This window comes from Mobula birostris, chromosome 16 (genome assembly GCF_030028105.1).
Source record: "Mobula birostris isolate sMobBir1 chromosome 16, sMobBir1.hap1, whole genome shotgun sequence".
In the NCBI taxonomy this organism is placed as follows: domain Eukaryota; kingdom Metazoa; phylum Chordata; class Chondrichthyes; order Myliobatiformes; family Myliobatidae; genus Mobula; species Mobula birostris.
Genome location: NC_092385.1, coordinates 26,794,955 through 26,820,479, shown reverse-complemented (window position 1 = coordinate 26,820,479; position 25,525 = coordinate 26,794,955). Strand labels below are relative to the sequence as shown.

General features: G+C 40.7%; 1 protein-coding gene across 7 annotated transcripts in view; it reads left to right on the top strand.

Annotated features, from left to right (window-relative positions):
- Positions 1-2,646: 2,646 nt before the first annotated feature.
- The window catches only part of cfap20dc (CFAP20 domain containing), a 492,691-nt gene continuing 469,812 nt past the window's right edge, over positions 2,647-25,525 (top strand). For all 7 annotated transcript variants that reach the window (XM_072280490.1, XM_072280488.1, XM_072280492.1 and 4 more), the window contains exons 1-2: positions 2,647-2,782; positions 3,079-3,165. In XM_072280490.1, the coding sequence (XP_072136591.1) occupies positions 2,762-2,782; positions 3,079-3,165 (108 nt within the window). In that variant the 5' untranslated portion in view covers positions 2,647-2,761. The remainder of the gene's footprint in view (positions 2,783-3,078; positions 3,166-25,525) is intronic.

Genomic DNA, 25,525 nt, shown 5'->3' with positions numbered 1-25,525 from the left:
GTCTTCTAGGCCACGTCCTTGGGATATCAAAAAATGGCCGGTTATGAGACCCTGAGAGCAGGTCCCATTCCTGCAAAGAACCGAAGTCAAAGTGTAACTGCAGGTCAAGGTCTTCAAAAGAAACTTGAAAGGGGGAGAAAAAGATAGAAATAGAGCTGTTTCCGAAGATGCAAGCAAAGGAGTTGCCATTTAGTGCCATCATGACTTTGTAGAATTTCTACAGTATGGTAACCAGAACTGCACACAGTATTCCAGCTGTGGACAAGCTAATGTTTTACTATCTTCCTGCTTTTGTATTCTGTTCTGGGTAATAAGGACAAAAGAGTGCAGATGCTGAAATCTGGAGCAAAGAACGAGCTGTTGGAGAAACAGAGCCAAGTCAGACAGCATCTGTAGAGAAATGGACAGCTCAAGTTTCTGTTCAAGACCTTTCATCTGGACTACTGGACGACTTTATATCCACCTTATCTTCCTACGTTGTTGCATCCTTGGACATGTTTCACAACAGATCTCTCTGCCCCTCAGTACTTGCTTGAGTCTTACCATTAAGAGGATATTTAAAGAAGAATTTGTTTCACCCAGCTGGTGATTGAAACTTGCAGTGCATTGAGTGTGTGGGGGACAGGCAGATAATCCCATAATATTTAAGAATTAGATAAACAATAAAAGGCTACAGCATAGATGTGCTGGAAATCGAGATTATTATAGATGGCATTCTAGTCTTCCGGTCAGATTATGATGTGTTTGGATGCAGCGTCTTCTCAGGGGCCAATCAAATATATTTTTGTCTTTTCTAAACATTTGTTTTTACAATTGCAAGATAATGCTAGGCAGTAAGAACTTCAGGTATTGCAAGCCTAACCCATCAGGAAACTAGTTGTTAGTGGAAGAGCTGGACTTGGTGCGTACTGTGTTACTGTCTGCAACAGGAAGGCATCAAAGTCGGTGTGTGAAGACATTGTTCAGTCTAACAGCAAGTAATTGTCTTGACCATTTCTCTTGTGATTGCAAGACCCTGTTGAACATTGGTAATATAAAATGCTGCAAGTTCTCTTGTGTGTTGGTGAGACAGATGGCAGGGGAGCTGTGTGGCTTCGGTTGTAGTGAGAACTAGGCCTCTAGACGTGGGCTTGCCTGTTGCAGCAATTGAGGAGAGGAGTCACTGGAGGCGGTGTTCAATTGGTGGAATGACAAGCTGGATTGTGTGCGTGATTATAGTTGTCTGTGGACTGCTGAAAACTGCTTGTTCTTGCTGATAACACCCATGCTCCATCAATTTACAGGACATGCCGCTCAGAGACTTGGACTATGTTTGTGTGTCTGTATGCTTACTTGCTATCTGTGCCTTGTGCTGGCCCTGGAGGAACACAGTTTTGTTTGGCTGTGTTCATGTATGATTGGATAATTAAACTTGTTGATAAGCTGGGCTGAAGGGCATGTTTCTGTGCTTTATAAAGCTATGGCTCCATCTCTTTGGAAAGACTACGCTTCTTACAAAGCAGCAGTCCTTCAGTATTGCAGAATAATTATTTATAATTTGCTGGAATGCAGCTTTATGCCCACCGTTTTGGTTGTAAAACCATAAGATATAGGAGAAGTATTAGGCTATTCGGCCCATCCAGTCTGCTCTGCCATTTCATCATGGCTGATCCAATTTTCCTCTCAGCCCCAGTCTCCTGACTTTCTTCCCATATCCCTTCATGCCCTGACCAATCAAGAATCTATTAACCCCTACACAAAGACTTGGCCTCCACAAATGCCTGTGGCAAAGAATTGCACATTTATCACTCTCTGGCTAAAGAATTCCTCCTCATCTCCGTTCTAAAAGGATGCCCCTCTCTTCTGATTCTGTGCCCTCTGGTCTTAGACTCTCCCACCATAGGAAGTATTCTCTCCACATCCGCTCTGTTTTGGTTCTTGGTTCTTGATCCTCCAAAATATTCCGCATGGAATTTAAACTGGAGGTGGCGGAGGGTGGGTTTAAGAAGGAGATTTTTGAAGAAGAAAAGCCACCTTAAATTTAATTGGGTATGGTTGTGTGACTGTGTCAGGATTAAGATTATTCCATGCTTTAATTGTGTGGGGGAAAAATGAATTGCTGTACACATCTGACTGGGTAGTTAATATTTCAGATTGAGTTGAGTGCCCTCGTCTGCTCCTAATAGGTTTGAGTTTGATGTGGGATTGGTAGTCTATGTCGAGTTGACCATCTAACATTTTGTAAAAACAGGTCAGGCGGTGTGCTTCACGTCTATCTTGGAGAGAGTTCCACTTTAAATTAATTTAAAATTTGAGTAATACTCGCTTCTCTCGCATAGGTATTTGTGACAAATCGGGCTGCCTGTCTTTCTCCATTTCAAGGCCTTTTACCATTTGATAGGTTTCAATAACAACATTTGATTCTATTAAACTGCAACTTTAAAACTACATGGTGCTGCTCCACTGCCCAACTGTCGCTATGCTGCAACACAGAGCAAGGGCAGGGCATTCCCGCGCTTCCGGGCAGCAAGGGGAGCGCATGCGCACAGACGACAAACTGTCAACGCTCGAGTTTCAGCGTCGCGTCACCATGACGACGCGCAAGGGTTCCGTTCGCGCGACCCGAGTGACCAGCTTTAGTCCGCTCTCTGATTGGATGAATGGTCAACAGGTGCAAGATGGTGGCTGAAGTTGCAAATTGTTCCCCAGTGGGAGACAGGTTGATGGAAGTCCGTTAAAAGTTGGTCGTTCGTTATCCTGAAACACGGGGTTTTCTGTCATTATGTTCAAGAACGAGTATCAGGTATTGCAGCTTTGGAAAATGCGTGAATAGACAACACAGCAAATAATAAAAAAACATATATATATTATATTTTGTGGAAATTTTAATGTTTTGTGATTGACCATTTTGCCTTTCTAAAATATTAAACCCTTAGTCACGCAACATTTTTTTTAACCGTAGCAATTGTTGGATAGGTTAATGTTCAGTCATTTGCTGAATCACTGATATCCTGACTGCCCTGTAATGTTATGCGCCCCAGTTTAAGAGCAAATGCTTTACTACATTGAAAAACAAACACTATTTTCTTTTAAATAAAGGGAGGAGCCTTTGTAGAAATCTTCAGCTCACAAGGCAAAGATCCTGTTGCAAGATGGAAGCTTTGTGGAAGTCCTGCGGTCCAGAAAGTAAGTTATTGACAAGAGAAGTATGTTTGTGATTATTAGTTTTTGATATGAAGAACTGTTGAAATTGTTTTGAAACACATATTTTAAACAATAGCATATATTTGTTTAACATTTTTTTCCACAAGACAGTTTCTGATGAAATTTTAATAGCACATTTGATGGCAGAAGCCTGGTAACTCATCAGACTTTACTTCAGGAAGTATATTTTACATAGCAGTGTACTCTTGAAGTGCAGTCACTGTTTTCCATTGAGAAATGCTGTGGCCATACAAAATCACAGAAACCAGAATAAAATAGTAGCAAGCAACACACACAAAATGCTGGAGGAATTCAGCAGGCCAGGCAGTATCTATGGAAATGAATACAGTCAACGTTTCAGGCCGAGATCCTTTGGCAGAACTGCTGAAATGTCAGCTGTACTCTTTTTCCATTGATGCTGCCTGGCCTGCAGAGTTCATCCAGCTTGGATATCTAACATCTGCAGATTTTCACTTGTTTAAAATAGTAGCAATTATGTTGATATAGTTGATGTTTTTGCAGTTGGTTGTGAGAGAAACATTGGCTAAGATATCGCCAGAGCTACTTCTCCTTTACATTCACAAGGGGAGCAAAGCAGGTCTTAATTTATGTTGGCACAATCACTGTGTACACTCCCTCTCAGCTGCACTGAAATGTTAGCTTCAGTTTCTGTGTTGGTATTTTTGAACTAGACTAGTATATTAGTAGTATACTAATGCTAGTATATTAGCACTAGTATCAGACTGGATTTTGGGACAAGCTAGGTAACGTTAGTATTTTTATATTTTCATTAGTTATTTCAGTTTGTCTAACCCAGCAATGATAGAGCAGTAGCGTAATTAAGTCAGGATGTGTGTGACTTGGGAAGAAGCCTTAGGTGATGGCTTTTCATATTTCCACAATTAAACAAAATTGAATATTGCTGTCAAAGATATCTCAATACTGCACTATTTGTGCCTTTTTTGTCCTTTCTAATCTAACCTGCATTAAGATAAAGGCAACAGTTTGATTTGAGCTACTTACTCATCAGAACTGGAAAGTAAGAGGGCAGAAGCTCGAATAAAAGTGACTAAGGGGGTGGAAGGTGTGGGTTATGGGCAGATTGTGAGGGCAAGGGAAGGGGAAAAAGAAAAGGTGAGGGGGCTGAGGAATAAAGGAAATCCAAAGGGGTGGAGGTGTGGAAGAGACAGACAGGAGTAGCTTCTGGACTTTAAAGAAATCAATGTCGATAGTATCATGTTGGATACTATCAAGACAGAATATGAGGTGTTGTTTCTCTGATCTGAGTCTATCCTCAACTGGTAAAGGAGGCCATAATGCACGTGTCTGTGTGGGAATAGGAAGTGCAACTCTAATTGGATGGCATCCCTCTTATTCCCCACTCCTTGACTTTATCTCATGGTCTACAATCCTCTCCTATTGGATTCCATCCTGTTTAGCCTTTTTCCTCTTCCACCTATCATCTCTCAGCTTCTCCCATCATTTCCACTCCTCCCCTTCTCTACGTACCTACCTTCCCCCTCTCATCTGGATTCACCTATCAACCACCAATTTGTGCTCCTCCCCCTTCCCTCCCTTCCTCCACCCTTTTATTCTGGCTTATGCCCTCTTTCTTTTCGGTTCTGATGAAGTGTCTCAGTCCAAAACATTGACTGTTCATTTCCCTCCATGGATGCTGCCTCACCTGTGTGTGTTGCTTTAGATTTCCAGCATCTGCCGTCTCTCGTGCTTTCATTTAAACTGTGAGTTCTTTAATCATTACTCCTGAAAATGTCAATTCTTTGGTGTTCTTTGTTGAAGAGCCTTACTGTTACAAGTTCTGTCCAGAAATGTTCCAGAAAAGCTGTTTCACAAGATAAACTAGGTATCGTATGGCATCTTTGAGCAAAAGGTGAAATATTACTGCTTGATGAATCCTAACTAGGAGAGTGATAGAGTTGCTGATTGGAAGTTCTATCTTTCAGAAGACCCAAGATATTGTCTATGAAGAGAATTAGGCTGTCTGTGGTAGTTTAAAGATGAGTCAGGTTCATGTTGGTCAGAAGGACAGTCAGTGTGATGGAAAGAGCTTATGGAGTGGGAGGAGGCAACCGCATCATTGGAGGGGGACTACCTGAAAGAGTATAAAGAAAGGGTCCGGAAGGTGGATGTTTGGAACAAATGCTGTGAAATCCCCTTCTAAAGATTTCATGGTGGAAGAAGATGGTTGCATTAAATTCCCAAAAGAAGAGTAACTAATACTGCTTAAGTCCTCAATCTTCCGTATGCAGAAGAGTTTGTCGCCATTCAACATATTTCGCTTGTTTGGTGACCTCCAATAAATCATTTCTTTTATCTTGCCTCCTCTGAGGATGGAAGAACTATTGAAAATGATTCTTGGTATCCCAGTCCAAGGATGCCCTTGCTCAGGTATAGCATCCAGAATTTCAGTTCCAGTTGACACCAAACCTTTGATTTATAAGTGCGTTCCACAGTTTTTCTTTAGCATTTCCTATTTTTAAGGAAAAGATTCCACTTTCTTTTAACAGCTTTATCAGCATCCTGTCATTTTTAAATGTTTATGCACATAACTCTCCAAGTCTCTGTGTTTCTATTGTTTCATTTAAATTGACACTGTTACAATCCTTAGTGTATTTCTTGAGACATTTTCCTAGAAACTTAACTCTTGGCATTGTTTTCTTTTTTACTTTTGTTTCAAGCAACACTTGGCACCACTGCTCAAGATGATAAAATAACTTTTGTAACCATATCTGAGATCAAAACTATACCTACTATGTGTGGGAAGATTGCTGGTAATAAAGATTCTTAGGTGCCTTAAAGATACTAAATGATGGCCTGCCAGAGAAAAAGTATATAGTTTGAAACTCCAGTGAATTGTGTAGCCTGAATTAGAATCAGGAATATGTTCCCGGACATTTTTTTTGAGGATTATTATGTGAGCAACATCATTATAGCTTGAGTGCATTTAATGGGGAGGGGTGGGAAGGGGGACATATTTGTACTGTCAGTTTGATGGCAGTAGGTCATGTGCTTCATTAACAATAAATTACATAGACTAGTGGAATTTTCCTAATTATCCCTTTGTATCCAACTAAAATTCTCTGACCATTTCCATTTCCTTTTGATTTTCTTTGTGTTGTAGCAATTGTTGCAGTTTGATTTGCTGCATGTTCTGACCCAAGGTCTATTCCTTTAGAATGAATACAAATAGATTCTCTCGAATGTATAACATCAAAGTTTTGTGGTTATTTTGCCTAAATTTATCACTTTCATTTCTGTTTTTGTTTTGATTAGTTAGAAGCCAGCCATTCTATCAAAACTAAAATAAATATTCTTTTCCTTCTCATCTCTTTCTTAATCTACATTGGGTTGGTGTTTTCATCATCATCAGCTTCAAATTATTTTTGCTAGCCTGATTTATATTGTTGTCAGCTCATTGAGATATACCTATGACTGTCTGCATAACTTAATTTTATAACACTATGAATAAATCAATACATAAAGCTGACAAAGAATCAAAGATGAAATCTTTCAAATAAATTGTGTCAGATAACTCTAACTTTATGCATATATCAATGGAAATGGTAACAGTCTATAACCCCTAACATCAAATTGTGCTTTAAATTCAGTTTAATGATGTCTCGAAATTTTGTATGGTAGGGTACCCGGAACTTAGCTAGTAGTATCTTTGTGTTTTTACGAAATATTGTATATAGGCTACAGTCAAAAGGTTTGTATATTTGCTACCTGAACTGTACTGTTTCATTGTATTAGGGGTATGAATCAGAATATCATACACTGAAGAGTGATTTATATGGGACACATTTTTGTTGACATTGATTGGAGTCTGCTGTCTTAAGGCATTATAATATCTTTTTCTGAATTAGAAACTAAGTTCTTCTTGCAGCACAGAATTATATCTACACTTTTAAGTATCTGCCATGCTCTGCCTGCAAGGAAGGTAGAAGAATATTGAATAATCTTTAAATGGAATTAGATAACCTTTTGTATGGCAAAGATTGCAGGGTTTTGGAAAGAGACCCAAAGCACTGACCATCTCTTTACCTCCTCTTAGTTCTTCCAGCAGTTCAGTTTTTGTTCCAGATTCCAGCATCTGCATTCTCTTGCAAGGAACATGACTTATTGGATACGATTTTGGGTAGCTGGTATAGTACGGGGTCAAATTGTGCTCCTTCAGTGGTATACTGTTCTGTGACATGTCAATGATACCTTGCAAATTCTCAATCTAATGAGTCAAACCAAGTTTTGTTTTCAACCAGTTGGCAGATTTATTGATAAGATGCAGAAAATGAGGAAAATATAGGAAGTGCTGAGCAGATTTGGAAATTGTTTTGTTTTCTGTAATTATGCTTAATTTTGATTTGTTCGTAATTGATTGTAACTACCTGTACTATGAGAATTTTGCTGTTACTTGTAAATTCCTTTCAAAGCTGTGCATTCTGGGGCTTCAACATCTGGAAGTATTTAGTTCATGATTCTTAAATTGTTATTTAGTAATGTCTAAGCATTTCATTGAACTTGACAAGAAACTTAATCTTGTCTGATATATGCAATAATCAAAGTGAAAACTACTTTTGTATGTGTGCACTTGTATCTATGAATCAATTTTCCTGTAACTTGAAAGTCTATTCTCATTTGATTAGTGGCTTACTACCATCAAATGGTCGGTAAAATTTGAAAATTGACAAACCACTTTACAGGAGTATGTTCTTATTTGTCAGTATGTGGCTGTCAATATTAGGGGACTGTGCAGAATTAAGTTTTATAATTGCTGCGAGTGAGGTATAGAACGTGACATAAACACGAGATTCTGCAGATGCTGGAAATCTTGAGCAGAGCCAGTAGGTCTACCAGTTCATTTAGGTTTGTGGATCTTTAGTAGGAAGTACAGAAACAATGAGTCTACTAGGTCAGTTGCAGAAACAATAGGTGTATCAGGACTCGTTGTGTTGCATTGATACATTAAGACAATCTGATATAATTTAAAGAATAACAAACTAAATTTACAAAATTGTTTTTACAAGTACAACATCGTTTATATTAGCTAAATTATTCTAATACTTGGATTTCTAAGACTCATATTCTCCATAAATAACACCATGCAAAGCATTCATTCCATTGCCTATTGTGGAACAGAGAAGACTGATGAGCAGAAAATCAATGGTAATCAATCCTATTTTTATGGAATCAAGTAAATGGTATAAAGAAGTTTATTAGCTGGGTGCAGTCAAGCAAGTTGTCATTATTAAATTGTTGGCTTGAAATTGTGTGCAAATCCTTAATTGAGCTAGTGCTATTTTAAACAAAGGACATATTTGTTCAATGCTTCTCATGACATTGGGTCCTTTTAACCAAAACTCTTTGCAGTCAATGAAGGATCTTTGAAATTTACTACTTATAGTAACGTTGAAAATGCAGGAAATTTACACACAGCAAGTTCCTATGTACAGTGATATACATGATCAGATTTTCTCTTGTCTGTTAAGTATTAGTCATGACATTTATGATGTCTCCTGAATGTGTTTAAAGTAGAACTATGGAATTTTGTGTTTTTGTTTTGCTTTCTGAGAGTACTAATGAGGCTTGATTGAATATTTCAATAAGAAATAGTTTCTTATGATAATGCATTGGTCTCTTTGTACTGTACTGGAATGTCAGTTAGCATTACGTGTTCATATTTAGGAAAGCATGTATTGGTACTATTTTACTCTTGTTATTTAGTGATTTGTTTTGGAATCCAGAAGTATTGATTCATGATCTTAGCAACCCCCTCCCCCCCCCCCACTGTTGACATGCTGAAAGAAGTAATATGGTTGTTATCAACCACTTTCAAAATGCTCAGCTGCTGTTTTGTGACAGTGATGAACTACAAAAGTCAGATGGTAGGAACAGGTGGAAGCTGCTGAGTAAATTTAGAATGATTTCTTTTATTATAGCACTGCAGACACTGTAGTAATAAATCTTCCCACTTTTTGGGGGAAGAAAAAACTTGTTTTGGCTCATCAGGTGGTGACTGTACAGAATGTGTGATATGCCATAAAATGATATACCACTAAAAGAGGACAATTTGACCCTTTGTGAGTGCCAACTTCCTGAAAGAATATCCTGTAAATCATATTCCTTACTGTTTGCAATTTTTCCCTTATAAAATCATTATCTAATCACACTTTACAAATTTCATTGAATCATCTCCCACTTTGCGGGCTGCGCCTATTGGGTCATAAAAGCTTGCTGCTGGGGAAGAAAAAATACATCATGTCACATCTGATTATTTTGTCAGTTACAGTAAAAATGTGTCTTTCTATGCTGTGACTAAAGGCTTGGTAAGCCAGTTTCTTTTTTTTTGTATTTTTCTTCTTCAGTGTTTAGGCTTCTTTATTAAGTAAAATCTTGTTTTCTTTGAACATGGAAGAACAATCTTGAAAGAAGGAATAGATTTTTCTGAGTACAATTATTTAGTTAATATCTTTTTAGAAAAGAAATCCAATAATAAAGATCAAAGATTTGAAGTTTAGCTTTATTTGTCACATGGACATCAAAACATAGTGAAATGCATCGTTTGTGTCAATGACCATCACAGTCTAAATATATGCTGGGCTCAGCGCACAAGTGTCTCCAGCACGTACAAAAGTATTGCTGACTTTTATAAGAAAGCAGAATAGATAAGACAAATAAGAATAGTGTTGTTCAGATCAACAAAATTCAACAAACTTGGGTTTAAGAGTAGAAGCAAAAGACTAAGAATAATCTGAAATGATGAAATTGTCAAGCAATGCAGTGGTAGAGAAGGTAAGTTTGGTGAAACAAATCCTTTTTTAAAAAAAAGCAAAGAGGAAGAAAATAGTAATCAATGCAGTTGAAGTGGAATGTTAAGTCTCCAAGTCCCCTAAACAAGCTAATTGTGGGATTTTTAAAAATGAGTTTTAAGGAACTGAAAGTAAGTTTCAAGAACAGTAAAAGAAATCTACAAATGTTTGTACTTACAAGAAGGTGTTCAACTTAAGTTTATAAAAACAGTAAAATAGCAAATATAAATTACGAGCAGGCTATTAACATACATAAAATATGTATCTTATAGGCTCAAAATTAGCCAAGTGAACATTAATGCAGCAAGCTACTTTTATGGTAGGGAGAGAAATAGCAGAATATTGACAACGTCCCTGATTTTGCTGTAGAAAGTGGTTGTCATTTTTGTTAAATTTGCTGATGAACATCAGATTAATAGAACACTTGTAATTAAAAAGAAGACAAATACAACATTATTTGAGGATAGAGCACCAAATATAAATATTGTTTTGTCATACTCAAGGAATTAGGGAGTATATAAATAAAATAAAACGACATGGAAGAGGAGATGATGCCAGAGAGATGGCGAGCAGCTGGTTGCTATGTTCAAAAGATGATGATATGACAATACTTGATACTTACAGACCAGTCAATCTAATATCAATAATGGAAAAGAATCTGCAATCTGCCTTTTTAAAAAAAAATGTTGGAGAGTGTGCTTAAATAGTCAAGAGTTTTAATTCCATCAGACCTAAGTATTTTATGTGACGCTATATAGCTGGTTCTTTACAAAGCTTGGAGTCTGTGAACCATCAGAGAGATTTGCCGGATTAATTCAAAATGGGTGCAATAAATAGGACTGGCACTTCCATAATTTACAATAAGGCTTTGAACTTGAAAATGAACAGATTGGTAAAAAAGCTCTGGAAGCAATGGAATTCAGGGAAGACCATAAGACAAAGGAGCAGAAGTAGGCCATTTGGCCCATTGAGTCTGCTCCACCATTTTATCATGAGCTGATCCATTCTCCTATTTAGTCCCACTCCCCCGCCTTCTCACTATAACCTTTGATGTCCTGGCTACTCAGATACCTATCAATCTCTGCCTTAAGTACACCCAATGACTTGGCCTCCACTGCTGCCTGTGGCAACAAATTCCATAGATTCACCACCCTCTGACTAAAAAAATTTCTTCGCATTTCTGTTCTGAATGGGCGCCCTTCAATCCTTAAGTCATGCCCTCTCGTACTAGACTCCCCCATCATGGGAAACAACTTTGCCACATCCACTCTGTCCATGCCTTTTAACATTCGAAATGTTTCTATGAGGTCCCCCCTCATTCTTCTAAGCTCCAAGGAATACAGTCCAAGAGCGGACAAACGTTCCTCATGTGTTAACTCTCTCATTCCTGGAATCATTGTAGTGAATCTTCTCTGTACCCTCTCCAACGTCAGCACATCCTTTCTTAAATAAGGAGACCAAGTCTCACTAGCGCCTTATAGAGCCTCAACATCACCTGTCTGCTCCTATACTTTATTCCTCTAGAAATGAATGCCAACATTGCATTCGCTTTCTTCACTACTGACTCAACCTGGAGGTTAACTTTAAGGGTATCCTGCACGAGGACTCCCAGGTCCCGTTGCATCTCAGAACTTTGAATTCTTTCCCCATTTAAATAATAGTCTGCCCGTTTATTTTTTCTGCCGAAGTGCATAACCATACATTTTCCAACATTGTACTTCATTTGCCACTTCTCTGCCCATTCTTCCAATCTATCCAGGTCTCTCTGCAGACTCTCCGTTTCCTCAGCACTACCGGCCCCTCCACCTATCTTCGTATCATCAGCAAACTTAGCCACAAAGCCATCTATTCCATAATCCAAATCATTGATGTACAATGTAAAAAGAAGCGGCCCCAACACTGACCCCTGTGGAACACCATTGGTAACCGGCAGCCAACCAGAATAGGATCCCTTTATTCCCACTCTCTGTTTCCTGCCAATCAGCCAATGCTCTATCCACGTATGTAACTTTCCCGTAATTCCATGGGCTCTTATCTTGTTAAGTAGCCTCATGTGTGGCACCTTGTCAAAGGCCTTCTGAAATCCAAATATACAACATCCACTGCATCTCCCTTGTCTAGCCTACTGGTAATTTCCCCAAAAAATTGTAATGAGTTTGTCAGGCAGGATTTTCCTTTAAGGAATCCATACTGAGTTCTGCCTATCTTGTCATATGCCTCCAGGTACACTGTAACCTCATCCTTGACAATCAACTCCAACAACTTCCCAACCACCGATGTCAAGTTAACAGGTCTATAATCTCCTTTTTGCTTCCTTGCCCCCTTCTTAAATAGCAGAGTGACATTTGCAATCTTCCAGTCTTCCGGAACCATGCCAGAATCTATCAAACTTTTGAAAGATCATCACTAATGCCTCCGCAATCTCCACAGCTACTTCCTTCAGAACACGAGGGTGCATTCCATCTGGTCCAGGAGATTTATCTACCTTTAGACTATTCAGCTTCCTGAGTACTTTCTCTGTCGTAATTGTTACTGCGCACACTTCTCTTCCCTGCCACCCTTGAGTGTCCGGTATACTGCTGATGTCTCCCTCAGTGAAGACTGATGCAAAATACTCGTTCAGTTCCTCTGTCATCTCCTTCTTTCCCATTACAATTTCTCCAGCATCATTTTCTATCAGTCCTATATCTACTCTCACCTGTCTTTCACTCTTTATATACTTGAAAAAGCTTTTAGTATCCTCTTTGATATTATTTGCTAGCTTCCTTTCATAATTAATCTTTTCTTTCTTAATGACCTTCTTGGTTTCCTTTTGTAAGGTTTTAAAAACTTCCCCATCCTCTGTCTTCCCACTAATTTTTGCTTCCTTGTATGCCCTCTCCTTTGCTTTAACTTTGGCTTTGACTTCTCTTGTCAACCACGGTTGCATCCTTTTTCCACTCGAAAATTTCTTCTTTTTTGGAATATACCTGTCTTGCACCTTTCTCATTTCTCGCATAAACTCCAGCCACTGCTGCTCTGCTGTCTTTCCTGCCAGTGTCCCTTTCCAGTCAACTTTGGCCAGTTCCTCTCTCATGCCACTGTAATTTTCTTTACTCCACTGAAATACCAACACATCAGATTTCGGCTTCTCTTTTTCTAATTTCACAGTGAACTCAATCATGTTATGATCACTGTCTCCTAAGGGTTCCTTCACCTCAATCTCTCTAATCACCTCCGGTTCATTACATAATACCCAATCCAGTACAGCCGATCCCCTAGTGGGTTCAACAACAAGCTGTTCTAAAAAGCCATTTCGCAGACATTCTACAAATTCTCTCTCTCGAGGTCCAGTACTGACCTGATTTTCCCAATCTACTCGCATGTTAAAATCCCCCACAATTATCATAACACCGCCCTTCTGACAAGCCTTTTCTATTTCCTGTTGTAATTTGTAGTCCACATCCCTGCAGCTGTTTGGAGGCCTATAAATAACTGCCATCAGGGTCCTTTTACCCCAGCTATTTCTTAGCTCAACCCATAAAGATTCTGCACCTTCCGATCCTATATCACCTCTTTCTAATGATTTAATATCATTTCTTACCAATAAAGCCACGCCTCCCTCTCTGCCTACCTTCCTATCCTTCCGATACACCGTGTATCCTTGGACGTTCAGCTCCCAGAGACATGCATCCTTTAGCCAGATCTCAGTGATGGCCACAATATCAAACCTGCCAATCTGTAGCTGTACGACAAGATCATCCACCTTATTCCTTATGCTGCGTGCATTTAAGAGAATGCTGATGGCCTGAAAAACATCAATATTACTAAAGAGGAGGTGTTGGTGGTCTTGTGGTGCCCAAAGGCAGTTAATCCCCGCGGCCTGACCATATATACCCTGGGAAGCAGGGAATAAAATTACTGAAGGTTTAGCAGAAATGTTTGTATCTGGGGTGGCACAGTGGTGTAGCAGTTAGTGTAACACTATTACAGTGTCAACATCCTGGATTCAATTTCCACTACTGTCTGCAAGGAGTTTTTACAATCTCTCCATGACTGTGTGGGTTTCCTCTGGGTGCTCTGGTTTCCTCTCACTTTCCAAAGATATACCAAGTTAGTTAGCTCACTGGTATAATTGAGTAGAGCAGGATCATGGGCTGGAGGAGCCTGTCACCTTGCAGTATTTCTAAATAAATAAATGTTGATGTTTGTACTGTTCTTTATATACAGTAAATGGTCAGTTTCTAACATCCTGAGAAAGAATTTTTGACCTTAAACAATAATTCTTTTTGCATAGATGCTGCCTGATCTGCTAAGAATATCCAACATTTTGCTTTAATTTTAGATTTCTGTATCTACAGTTTTCCTTGGCCTGTTTCTGTGCTGTGTTCTCATTACTTTAAATCTCTTTACATTAGCTAATCTGTATTTGAATAAAAACTGACATTTTATTTAGTTCATTGACGGAGTTGATTTCTTATTAAATCAAAAACAATGCTTATAAACTAATGCTTCTTTATTAACACCATGGTAATGTAATTTTCTATGTTGCTAATTTCAGAAGTTTAGACACAGCCTGATTTAGCTGATTGATGCATTTGCAAAGCCTGAATAGTATGTAGCCATTAGTTTAAACTTTGCAACAGTTATGCATTTGGTGAAAATTTGCATTTAAAATCATTTGAGAAGATAAAGTTAGCAAAGTTAGTATACTATATCTTAACATTAACTGTATGAGAGACAATTTCTTTTAAAGTTTGTCTTATGGCTATTTCAGTGTTCACAACCTGGGGTCCATGACCCTTTGCTTCATGTATTGGGCTATAACATAAAAAAGGTTGGGTATCCCTAGCCTAGATTATAGTCTCATTTGAATAAATTACTAATTTCTGAGGGTTTAGGGATGTTATCTTCTCAACTCTTTCATTCCTGGAATCATTCTCATGAACCTTCTCTGGACCCTCTCTAATACCAGCACAACTTTTCGTACACAAAGGACCCAAAATTACTCATAATACTCCAAACATGATCTGACCAATGACTTATAAAGTCTCAGCATTATATTCTTGCTCTTATATTCTCATCTTCTTGAAATGAATGCTAACATTGCATTTGCCTTCCTTACCACTGACTTGACCTGCAAGTTAACCTATAGGGAATCCTGCTCGAAGACTCCCAAATTCCTTTGCACCTTTGATTTTTGAATTTTCTTCCTGTTTAGAAAATAGTCTACAGCTTTATTCCTTCCATCAAAATGCATGGCCGGAAACTTCCCTACACTGTATTCCATCTGCAACTTATTTGCCCATTCTCCCAATCTGTGTAAGTTCTTCTGCAGACTCCCTGCTTCCTCAAAGCTACCTGCCCTTCCACTTATCTTTGTATCATCTTAAAACATGGCCATGAAGCCATCCAAATCATTGACATAGAACATGAAAAGAGCTCCCAACACAATCCCCTGTGGAACAACACTAGTTACTGGCAGCCAACCAGAAAATACCCCCTATATTCCCACTCTTTGCCTCCTGCCAGTTAGCCAATCTTCTATCTTTCATGTAATATCATAGGCTCTTATCTTGTTAAGCAGCCTCATGTGTGGCACCTTGTCAAAAGCCTTTGTCAAAGCTTTCCTTTGTCTATCCTGCCTGTTATTTCATCATAGAATTCCAACAGATTTGTCAGGCAAGATTTCCCATTAAGGATACCATGCTGACCTTGGCCTATTTTACCATATTCTTATAAGTACCCTGAAAGGCCATCCATAATAATGGGGCAACATCGTCCCAACCACTGAGGTCAGGCTAGCATGGTCTATAATTCCCTTTTTGTTTTCTACTTCCCTCCCTTCAAAATTAGAGTGACATTTGCAATTTTCCTGTCCTCCAGAATCTAGTGATTCTTCAAAGATCACTGCTAATACAACCACAATCTCTTCAGTTACCTCTTTCAGAACCCTGGGGTGTAGTCCATCTGATCCAGATGAGTTATCTACCTTCAGACTTTTCGGCTTTCCAAGCATCTTCTCCCTAGTAATAGTAACTACACTCACTTCTGCTCCCTGTCATTCGACTTTCTGGCATACTGCTAGTGTCTTCCACAGTAGAGACCAATGCAAAATATTTATTAAGTTACTTCACTATTTCTTTGTCCCCCATTACTTACCTCTCCAGTGGGCTGATATCCACTCTCGCTTTCTTTTACTCTTTACATATATGGAAAAAAAATTGGTATCCCCTTTTATATTATTAGACAGCTCAACTTCATATTTCATCTTTTCTCTATGGCTTTTTTAGTTGCCTTCTGTTAGTTTTTAAAAGCTTCCCAATCCTTTAATTTGCCACTAATTTTTGCTATATTACATGCTCTCTTTTGCTCTTATGCTGTCTTGTCAGCCATGGTTGTGTTATCCTCCTTTTGAATATTACTGCTACTTTTGGGATGTATCTATCCTTGCACATCTGGAGAAGAAGGGTGCTTATGTGAGAATGCTGTTCTTGGACTACAGTTCAGCATTCAACACCATAATTCCCTTCAGGCTCAACAAGAACCTCAGAGACCTCAGCCTTCACCCTGCCTTGTGTAGCTGGATCCTGGACTTCCTGTCAGATCACCGGCAGGTGGTAAGAGTGGGCTCCCTCACTTCTGCCCCTCTGACCCTCAACACAGGTGCCCCTCAGGGCTGTGTACTAAGCCCCTTTATTTACTCCCTGTATACTCATGACTGTTGCCACCCACAACTCCAATCTGCTAATTAAATTTGCTGACAACACTACACTGATTGGCCAAATCTCTAATAATCATGAGGTAGCCTACAGAGAAGAAGTCATCACCCTGACACAGTGGTGTCAAGAAAACAACCTCTCCCTCAATGTCGCAAAAACAAAGGAACTAGCTATGGACTACAGGAGGAGTGGAGACAGATAAGCCCCTATTGACATCGATAGATCTGGGGTTGAAAAGGTTAACAGCTTTTAAATTCCTTGGCATAAACATCACCGAGGATCTCATATGGTCTGTCCATACTGGCTGTGTGGTAAAAAAGGCATAACAGTGCCTCTTTCACCTCAGATGGTTGAAGAAGCTTGGTATGACCCCCCCCCTCCCCCCGCCGAATCCTAAGAACGTTCTATAGGGGCACAATTGAATGCATCCTCACTGGCTGCATCTCTGTCTGGTATGGGAATTGTACTTCCCTCAATCGCAGGACTCTGCAGAGAGTGGTGCAGACAGCCCAGCACATCTGTAGATGTGAACTTCCTACTATTCAGGACATTTACAAAGACAGGTGTGTAAAAAGGGTCCAAAGGATCACTGCAAACCCAAGTCACCCCAACCACAAACTATTTCAGCTGGTACTATCTGGGAAACAGTACCACAGCATAAAAGTTAGGACCAACAGGCTCCAAGACAGCTTCTTCCACCAGGCCACCAGACTGCTTAATTCATGCTGACACAATTGTATTTCTATGTTATATTGACTGTCTAGTTGTACATACTATTTATTATAAATTACTATAATTTATATATTTAGACAGAGATGTAACATGAAGTTTTTTACTCATGTATATGGAGGATATAAGTAATAAAGTCAATTCCATTCAATTCAATTCTTGTGCCTTTCAAAATACCCTCAGAAACTTCAGCCATTGTTATTCTGCTGTCATCACTGCTCGGGCCCCCTTTCAATCAACTTTGACCAGCTCCTCTACCATGCCTCAGTAATTCCCTTTACTCCACCATAATACTGATACGTCTGATTTTAGCTTCTCCCTCTCAAACTGTTGGGTGAATGCTATCATTTTATGATCATTGCCTTCCAAGGGTTCCTTTACCTTTAGCTCCTTAATCAAATCTGGGTCATTATTTAACACTAATCCACAATTACCTTTCTCCTAGTAGGCTCAATCACAAGCTGCACAAAAAAGCCATCTCGTAGGCATTCTACAAATTCCCTCTCTTGGGATCCAACACCAACCTGACTTTCTCAATCTACCTGAATATTGAAATCTGCTATGAATATCGCAACATTGCTCTTTTTACATGCCTTTTCTATGTAACACTCAGCTCTATCAACCCACGTTCGTCTAGGGGAAACCTGGGTCTGCCCGCCAAACTGTGTCTCACGTTTGCGTAGATGCTGTGTAATACAGTCCGGTACAACCCACAACGTAAAATAGGCAGTACACAATGTACGTTTAAATGATTACACTTTATAAATTTTACTGTGACTATGGGGTTAGTAGAGAAACAAAAATATAAAATAAAAAGGCACCAAAAATAGGGATTATACAGTTCTTGCACCATGTTGGAGCTCACGCAATGTCCTCGATCCACCATTCGATTTCCTCCGAACTCCACGACCCTTGGACTGGGACCAACCATGGTGGTCTACCAGCGTGCATCCTGCACGTCCTTCCTCTTCGCCTCTCCTCGCCGATCTCTCGCGCACTCACCCAGGTTCCCACACATACAGGTAGAATAACATGATTTCCATTGGTTAGTTCCCTGTTATCTATAACTATAACCCAAACATTTCAGCTGCAAAGAACATTACCTCATCCGTTCACATTACAGAAAAGCCATTTCATTATAACCCTATAGAGAAGCCATTTTATTATTAACAGTTACCATTACAGTTAATATTGCTGAGAACGCTACATCTATCTCCTGTTGTAATTTGTACCCCACATCCTGGCTACTATTTGGAGGCCTGCATTTGTCTCCCATTGGGGTCTTCTTACTCTTGCAATTTCTTAACTCCATCCACAAGAATTCTACATCTTTAGATCCTGTATCACCTTCTTTTAAGTATTTGATTTAATTTATTATCAGTAGAGAGCCAATCCAACCCCCCCCCCAACCTACCTGTCCTTTCGAAACAAGGTGTATCCTTGCATGTTAAGCTCCCAACAATGATCTTCTTTCAGCAACAATTCAGTGATGCCCTCAATGTCATGCCTGCCAATCTCTAACTGTGCTACAGGATCATCTACGTTATTCCATGTACTGCGTGCATTCAAATGGGCCTTCAGTCCTGTATTTGTCACCCTTTTTGATTTTTTCCCCCTTTGGTTTTTTTTGTTTTTGGCTCCTTGTTACTCAGCAACTCATTCTACTTTTTTCAATTTTGCCTTATCATTTTCCCGTCCTTCACAGTCTCACTGCACACTGCAATTTCTCTCTGGTTCCCATCCCCCTGCCAAATTAGTTTGAATGCTCCCAACAGCTTTAGCAAACCTGCTCGGAAGACTATTAGTCCCCCGTGGATTCAGGTATAATCTGTCCTTTTTGTATAGGTCATTCTTTCTCCAGAAGAGATTCCAAAGGTCCAGAAATCTGAAACTCTGCCCCCTACGTCAATTTCTCAATCACACCTTTATCTGTCAGATCATCCCATTCTAAACCTTACTGGTGCAAGGCACGGGCAGCAGTCTTGGAGGTCCTGCTTTTCAGCTTTCTATCTAACTTCCTATATTCTCTTTTCAGGATCCCGCCTCCTTTCTCCTTCCTATGTCGTTGGGTCAATTTGTACTACAACTTTCCACAACTCACCCTCCTTCTTTAGACTGCTGTGGACCCCTGCGCTGAGGCATCCCTGGCACCTGGCAGGCAACATACTATCCGAGTGCCTCTTTCAGTTCCATGGAATCTCTTGTCTGCTCCTCTAATTATGGAATCCCCTGTCACTACTGCACTCCTTTTCTCTCTCCTTCCCTTCTGAGCCAGAGACAGGCTCAGTGCCAGAGAGCTGGTTGCTATGGCTTCCCCTGGTAGGTCATCTTCCTTCTCTGCCCACCTTCCCCCAGCAAACAATATCCAAAGTGTTATACTTATTATTGAGGGGGATGGCCACAGGGGTACTCTGCACTGACATCCAGCTACCTGCCTCCTGCAACTTGGTGGTAACTACATCTCTGTAGCTCTTATCTATCACCTCATTCTCTCATATGAGCGGAAGGTCATTGCATTGTAGCTCCAGTTCTTTAATGTGGTCTCTTTAGAGCTGCAGTTCAATGCACTTTGTGCAGATGTAGTTGTCAGGAACTGGAGGTGTCCCAGAATTCCCATATCTCACACAAAGAACGTATCACTGAGCCTAGATCCACTCTCACTGCACTAGCTATGTACAAATCGATAAAGGAAGAAAAAAAAAACTTTCTGGAGACTTCTGTAGGAAGAGGTGCAGTCGACGTTTCAGGCCGAAACCCTTCGTCAGGACTAACTGAAGGAAGAGTGAGTAAGGGATTTGAAAGTTGGAGGGGGAGATCCAAAATGATAGGAGAAGACAGGAGGGGGAGGGATAGAGCCAAGAGCTGGACAGGTGATAGGCAAAAGGGGATACGAGAGGATCATGGGACAGGAGGTCCAGGAAGAAAGATGGGGGGGGGGGGGAGGGACCCAGAGGATGGGCAAGAGGTATATTCAGAGGGACAGAGGGAGAAAAAGGAGAGTGAGAGAAAGAATGTGTGCATAAAAATAAGTAACAGATGGGGTACGAGGGGGAGGTGGGGCCTTAGCGGAAGTTAGAGAAGTCGATGTTCATGCCATCAGGTTGGAGGCTACCCAGACGGAATATAAGGTGTTGTTCCTCCAACCTGAGTGTGGCTTCATCTTTACAGTAGAGGAGGCCGTGGATAGACATGTCAGAATGGGAATGGGATGTGGAATTAAAATGTGTGACCACTGGGAGATCCTGCTTTCTCTGGCGGACAGAGCGTAGATGTTCAGCAAAGCGGTCTCCCAGTCTGCGTCGGGTCTCGCCAATATATAAAAGGCCACATCGGGAGCACCGGACGCAGTATTTCACCCCAGTCGACTCACAGGTGAAGTGTCGCCTCAACTGGAAGGACTGTTTGGGGCCCTGAATGGTGGTAAGGGAGGAAGTGTAAGGGCATGTGTAGCACTTGTTCCGCTTACACGGATAGGTGCCAGGAGGGAGATCAGTGGGGAGGGATGGGGGGGACGAATGGACAAGGGAGTTGCGTAGGGAGTGATCCCTGCGGAATGCAGAGAGAGTGGGGGAGGGAAAGATGTGCTTAGTGGTGGGATCCCGTTGGAGGTGGCGGAAGTTACGGAGAATAATATGTTGGACCCAGAGGCTGGTGGGGTGAGAAGAGGCTATTCCTCTTCTCACCCTGTCTCTTGCAAAAAGCGCAATCCCCTTTTCGCAATTCCTCCGTCTCCGCCGCATCTGCTCTCAGGATGAGGCTTTTCATTCTAGGACGAGGGAGATGTCTTCCTTTTTTAAAGAAAGGGGCTTCACTTCCACCACTATCAACTCTGCTCTTAAACGCATCTCCCCCATTTCACGTACATCTGCTCTCACTCCATCCTCCCGCCACCCCACTAGGAATAGGGTTCCCCTGGTCCTCACCTACCACCCCACCGGCCTCTGAAGGTAGAGCAGTGGATGTGGTGTATAGGGATTTTAGTAAGGTATTCCAGGTACTCAGTAGGGTATTCAGGGTATGAGGAGGCATGGGATCCAGGGAAACTTATCTGCATGGATTAGGAAATGGCTTCCCACAAAAAACAGAGTGTGGTAGTAGACGGAGTCTATTCTGCCTGAGGTTTGTAATCAGTGGTGTTCCTCAGGGATCTGCTCTGCGACCCCCGCTCTTTTTGATTGTTGTAAATGGCTTGGATTAATAAGTGAAACTGTGGGCTGGGTGGGCAGATGACATTGTGGTATTATGTAGAAAGTTGTTTTACGTTTCAGTGAGACATTAATAGACACAGCTCAGCTGAGAAGTGACAGATGGAGTTCAGTCTGGAAAAGTTTGAAGTGATAAACTTTAGAAGGTTGAACTTGAAAACAGAGTACAGGGTAAATGGAAAGATTCTTAGCAGTTTGGAAGAACAGAGGGATCTATAAATCCTTAGTTGCTGCTCAAGTTGATAGGGTGGTTGAGAGAATGTATGGAGTGTTAGCCTTCATTAGACAGAGGATTGAGTTAAAGAGCAGCGAGGTAATGTTGAAGCTCTATAAAACTCTGGTTAGATGACACTTGGATTATTATGTTCGGCTCTGGATGTGGAAGCTTTAGAGAGGGTGGAGAGGATGCTGCCTGGTTTAGAGAACATGTCTTATAAGTAGTGCAATGCCTCTTCTTTTACACCACCCTCCCTTCGCATGTAAAACAATGAAACCCAGGAACATTAATATGTCAGCCTGTGCCTCATGCAACCATATCTCTGTAGTGGCAAAAAACATCATAATCCATGTAACACACACACAAAATGCTGGAGGAACTCAGCAGATAGCATCTATGGAAAAGAGTTCAGTTGACATTTCGGTGCCAAGACCCTACATCAGGACTGGAGAAAAAAAGACAAAGAGTCAGAGTAAGAAGGTGGGAGGAGGGGAGGAAGAAGCACACGGTGATAGGTGAAAACGGGGGCGGGGTGAAGTAAAGAGCTGGGAAGTTGATTGGTGAAAGAGACAGCTGAAGGAGTGGGGAAGGGGCACCAGAGGGAGGTGACGTGCAGATAAGGAGATAGGGTGAGACAGCGAAATGGTGAAGTTGGAGAGAGAAGGATTACCTGAAGTTAGAGAAATTGATGTTCACACCTTCAGGTTGGAGGCTACCCAGAAAGAATATAAGGCGTTACTCCTCCAACCTGAGTGTGGACTCATCGCAACAGTAGAGAGGGTCATGTACTAGCATGTCTGAATGGGAATAGGAAGTGGAATTAAAATGGGAGGCCACTGGGAGATCCCATTTTTTCTGGTGGGCGGAGCATAGGTGCTCGGCAAAGCTGTCTCCCAATCTATGTCAGGTCTCACTGACATACAGGAGGCCACACTGGGAGCACCGGATACTGTAGATGACCCCAACAGGCTCACAGGTGAAGTGTCATCTCAGCTGGAAGGACTTTTTGGGGCCCTGAGTGCCAGTGAAGGAGGAGGTGTAGCACTTGTTCCGCTTGCAAGGATGTGCCGGGGGAGGTCAGAGGGGAGAGACCAATGGACAGGGGAGTTGCGTAGAGAGTGATCCCTGCAGGAAGTTGGGGAGGGGAGGGAAAGATGTGCTTAGTGATGGGATCCTGTTGAAGATGGCAGAAGTTATGGAGAATTATGTGCTGGATGTGGAGGGTGGTGGGGTGGTAAGTGAAGACAAGAGGAAACCTATCCATGGTGGGGTGGCGCGAGGATATACACCCCATCCTTCACCATTTCCCATTTCCATTTCCTCCTCTCACCTTATCTCCTTACCTACCCATCACCTCCCTCTGGTGCTCCTCCTCCTTTTCTTTCTTCTATACGTTTCGGTCTTATCCCATCAGATTCCCCCTTCTCTAGCCCTGTATCTATTTCACCAATCAACTTCCCAGTTCTTTACTTCAGCCCTCCCCCTCCCAGTTTCACCTATCACTTTATGTTTCTCCCTCCCGTCATCTTCTTACTCTGACTCCTCATCTTTTTTTTCTCTAGTCCTGATGAAGGGTCTCGGCTCGAAACATCAACTTTATTTTTCTCCATAGATGCTGCCTGGCCTGCTGAGTTCCTCCAGCATTTTGTGTGTGTGTCACTTGGATTTTCAGCATCTGCAGATTTATTCTTATTTATAATTCCATGTACTGAAGCTAAGTTGAGTGAGCTAGAGCTTTTCTCAGTGGAGTGAAAGAGGATGAGAGGTGATGACAGTGGAAGATATGAGGGGATAATTTTTATGGTGATTGGAGGAAAGTATAGGGAATTTTACACAGAGTGGTAGATAGATGAAACATGCTGCCAAGGGTGGCGGTAGAGGCAGGTATACTAGGGAGATTTAAGCCTCTTAGATAGGCACATGCATAAAAGAAAAATTAAGGGCTATTCGGGAGGGAAGGGTTTGATAGCCAAGTAAGTCAAAAGTTCAGCACAACATCATGGGCTGAACACCTTGTACTGTGCAGTGCAATCTGTGTTCTATGAAATGTGGACTGTTCTTTTTCATCCTTAGATGCTGCCTGACCTGTTGAGTTCCTTCAGCATTTTGAGTGTGTTGATATGTTTTTTGGTAGTTTTTGCTAAGGACCACATCTCATGAATGTGACAGATCCCCATGAGTTATCTGTTTTATTATTGCTGCTTGCTAGTTTAAATAATCAATTAATTTGCTTATTTGCCACCTCCTTCTTCTTGTTTTATTTGAAGCTTTAATTTTCTTTTTAATTTAATCTTCAACTTCCTCTCTGAGCCAAAAATGCCCAGTACTAAACAGTACTATTTACATTCCTGATGTAGTGCTGATCAACATTCTGTTTTAGTGACAGTTAGAGACCAAATCAATACAGTAAATTAGTTGGATTAAATAAGAGAAGACAGACAGCAGCTCATTAATCAGCTGTTCAAAGCTCTCTACAGGCTTGGGCAGTGATAAACTGCTAAATGGAAACAAAAAAAAGTCTTACAAAAGTATTGTCAGGTTTGTGTAAATAAGTGTACTTATCGTCTATTCATTGTCAATGGTGGGTAATTTAGTTTTAGCGACTGGATTATGTTCCTTTGACTATGTATAAAGTAACAGTCCAGCCCACATGTATGCCAGCATGTTTAGGTATTTAGTGTAATGGATTTTGAAGTGTAGTTTTAATTTGTTTTGAATACCTCACTCCATCCAAGTAACTTCTTTTTGACTGCCTTACTAAAATGTAAAAATGTTGCAGAATTGCAAGCATGATGCAGAATTTGCAAATGGACCAAACTAAATTTGAAGTGTATTTAAAATTGTTTTAGGAGCTAAGAAATAACTTATGGTATGGTTAGAATAGGGGGATCTCCTTTCTCCCCCTGAAACTGGTAGTGATCTGCATTATTACATCTCAATGCACTACATTTGGAATGTACTCCAGATAATGTTATTATCTGCTGTTCATTGCATAGATAAAAATTTGTCATGCCAGGCATGCAGACTTTAGAAAGATTCTTGGCTTCCTCACAGTTTAGGGAGTTATGGATGTCATTTGCATGGTGCTTTGAGCTTCAGGGTTCCCATGTGGATTGTAACGTCTATCCTAATTGTCTGTGACCTACAAGATGAAATTTCTTATCAGTGTGATGATTACAGGAAGTTTCCCTGGCTTGAAGTCTCGGGCAACATTCATTGCCAATGATATTTCTGCTACTGTATAAAACCAAAGGCTCTTGGGTAACAGGAGGTAATCCTTCTACCTATGAATTCTCTTTAATTCTAAAAGTCAGCTGTGTTACAAATGGAGTCAACTTCTTACCAAAGTCTGGTGGGGAGTGCCATCAATTTCCTTGCAGTGATTATTTCTGTGCTTGGGATTGTCCACATGTGACTTGTGTCTTATAGTGCTATGCTCCTCTGGTTTTTTTTGGCTATATGGTCCAGAATTTAGACAAGGGCTTATCCCTTGCAGAAAGCTCTCCAGCAGCAAGAAGAGGAGCAATAGTAGTTATTGAGATGGTTTGTGATTCATTTCTTAATGTCAGATGGAATTTGAGGGCATTAGATTAGTTTATTATCATATGTACCAGGTGCAATAAAATTCATGTGAAGTGCACAGTAAGCAGTATATATGGCAAT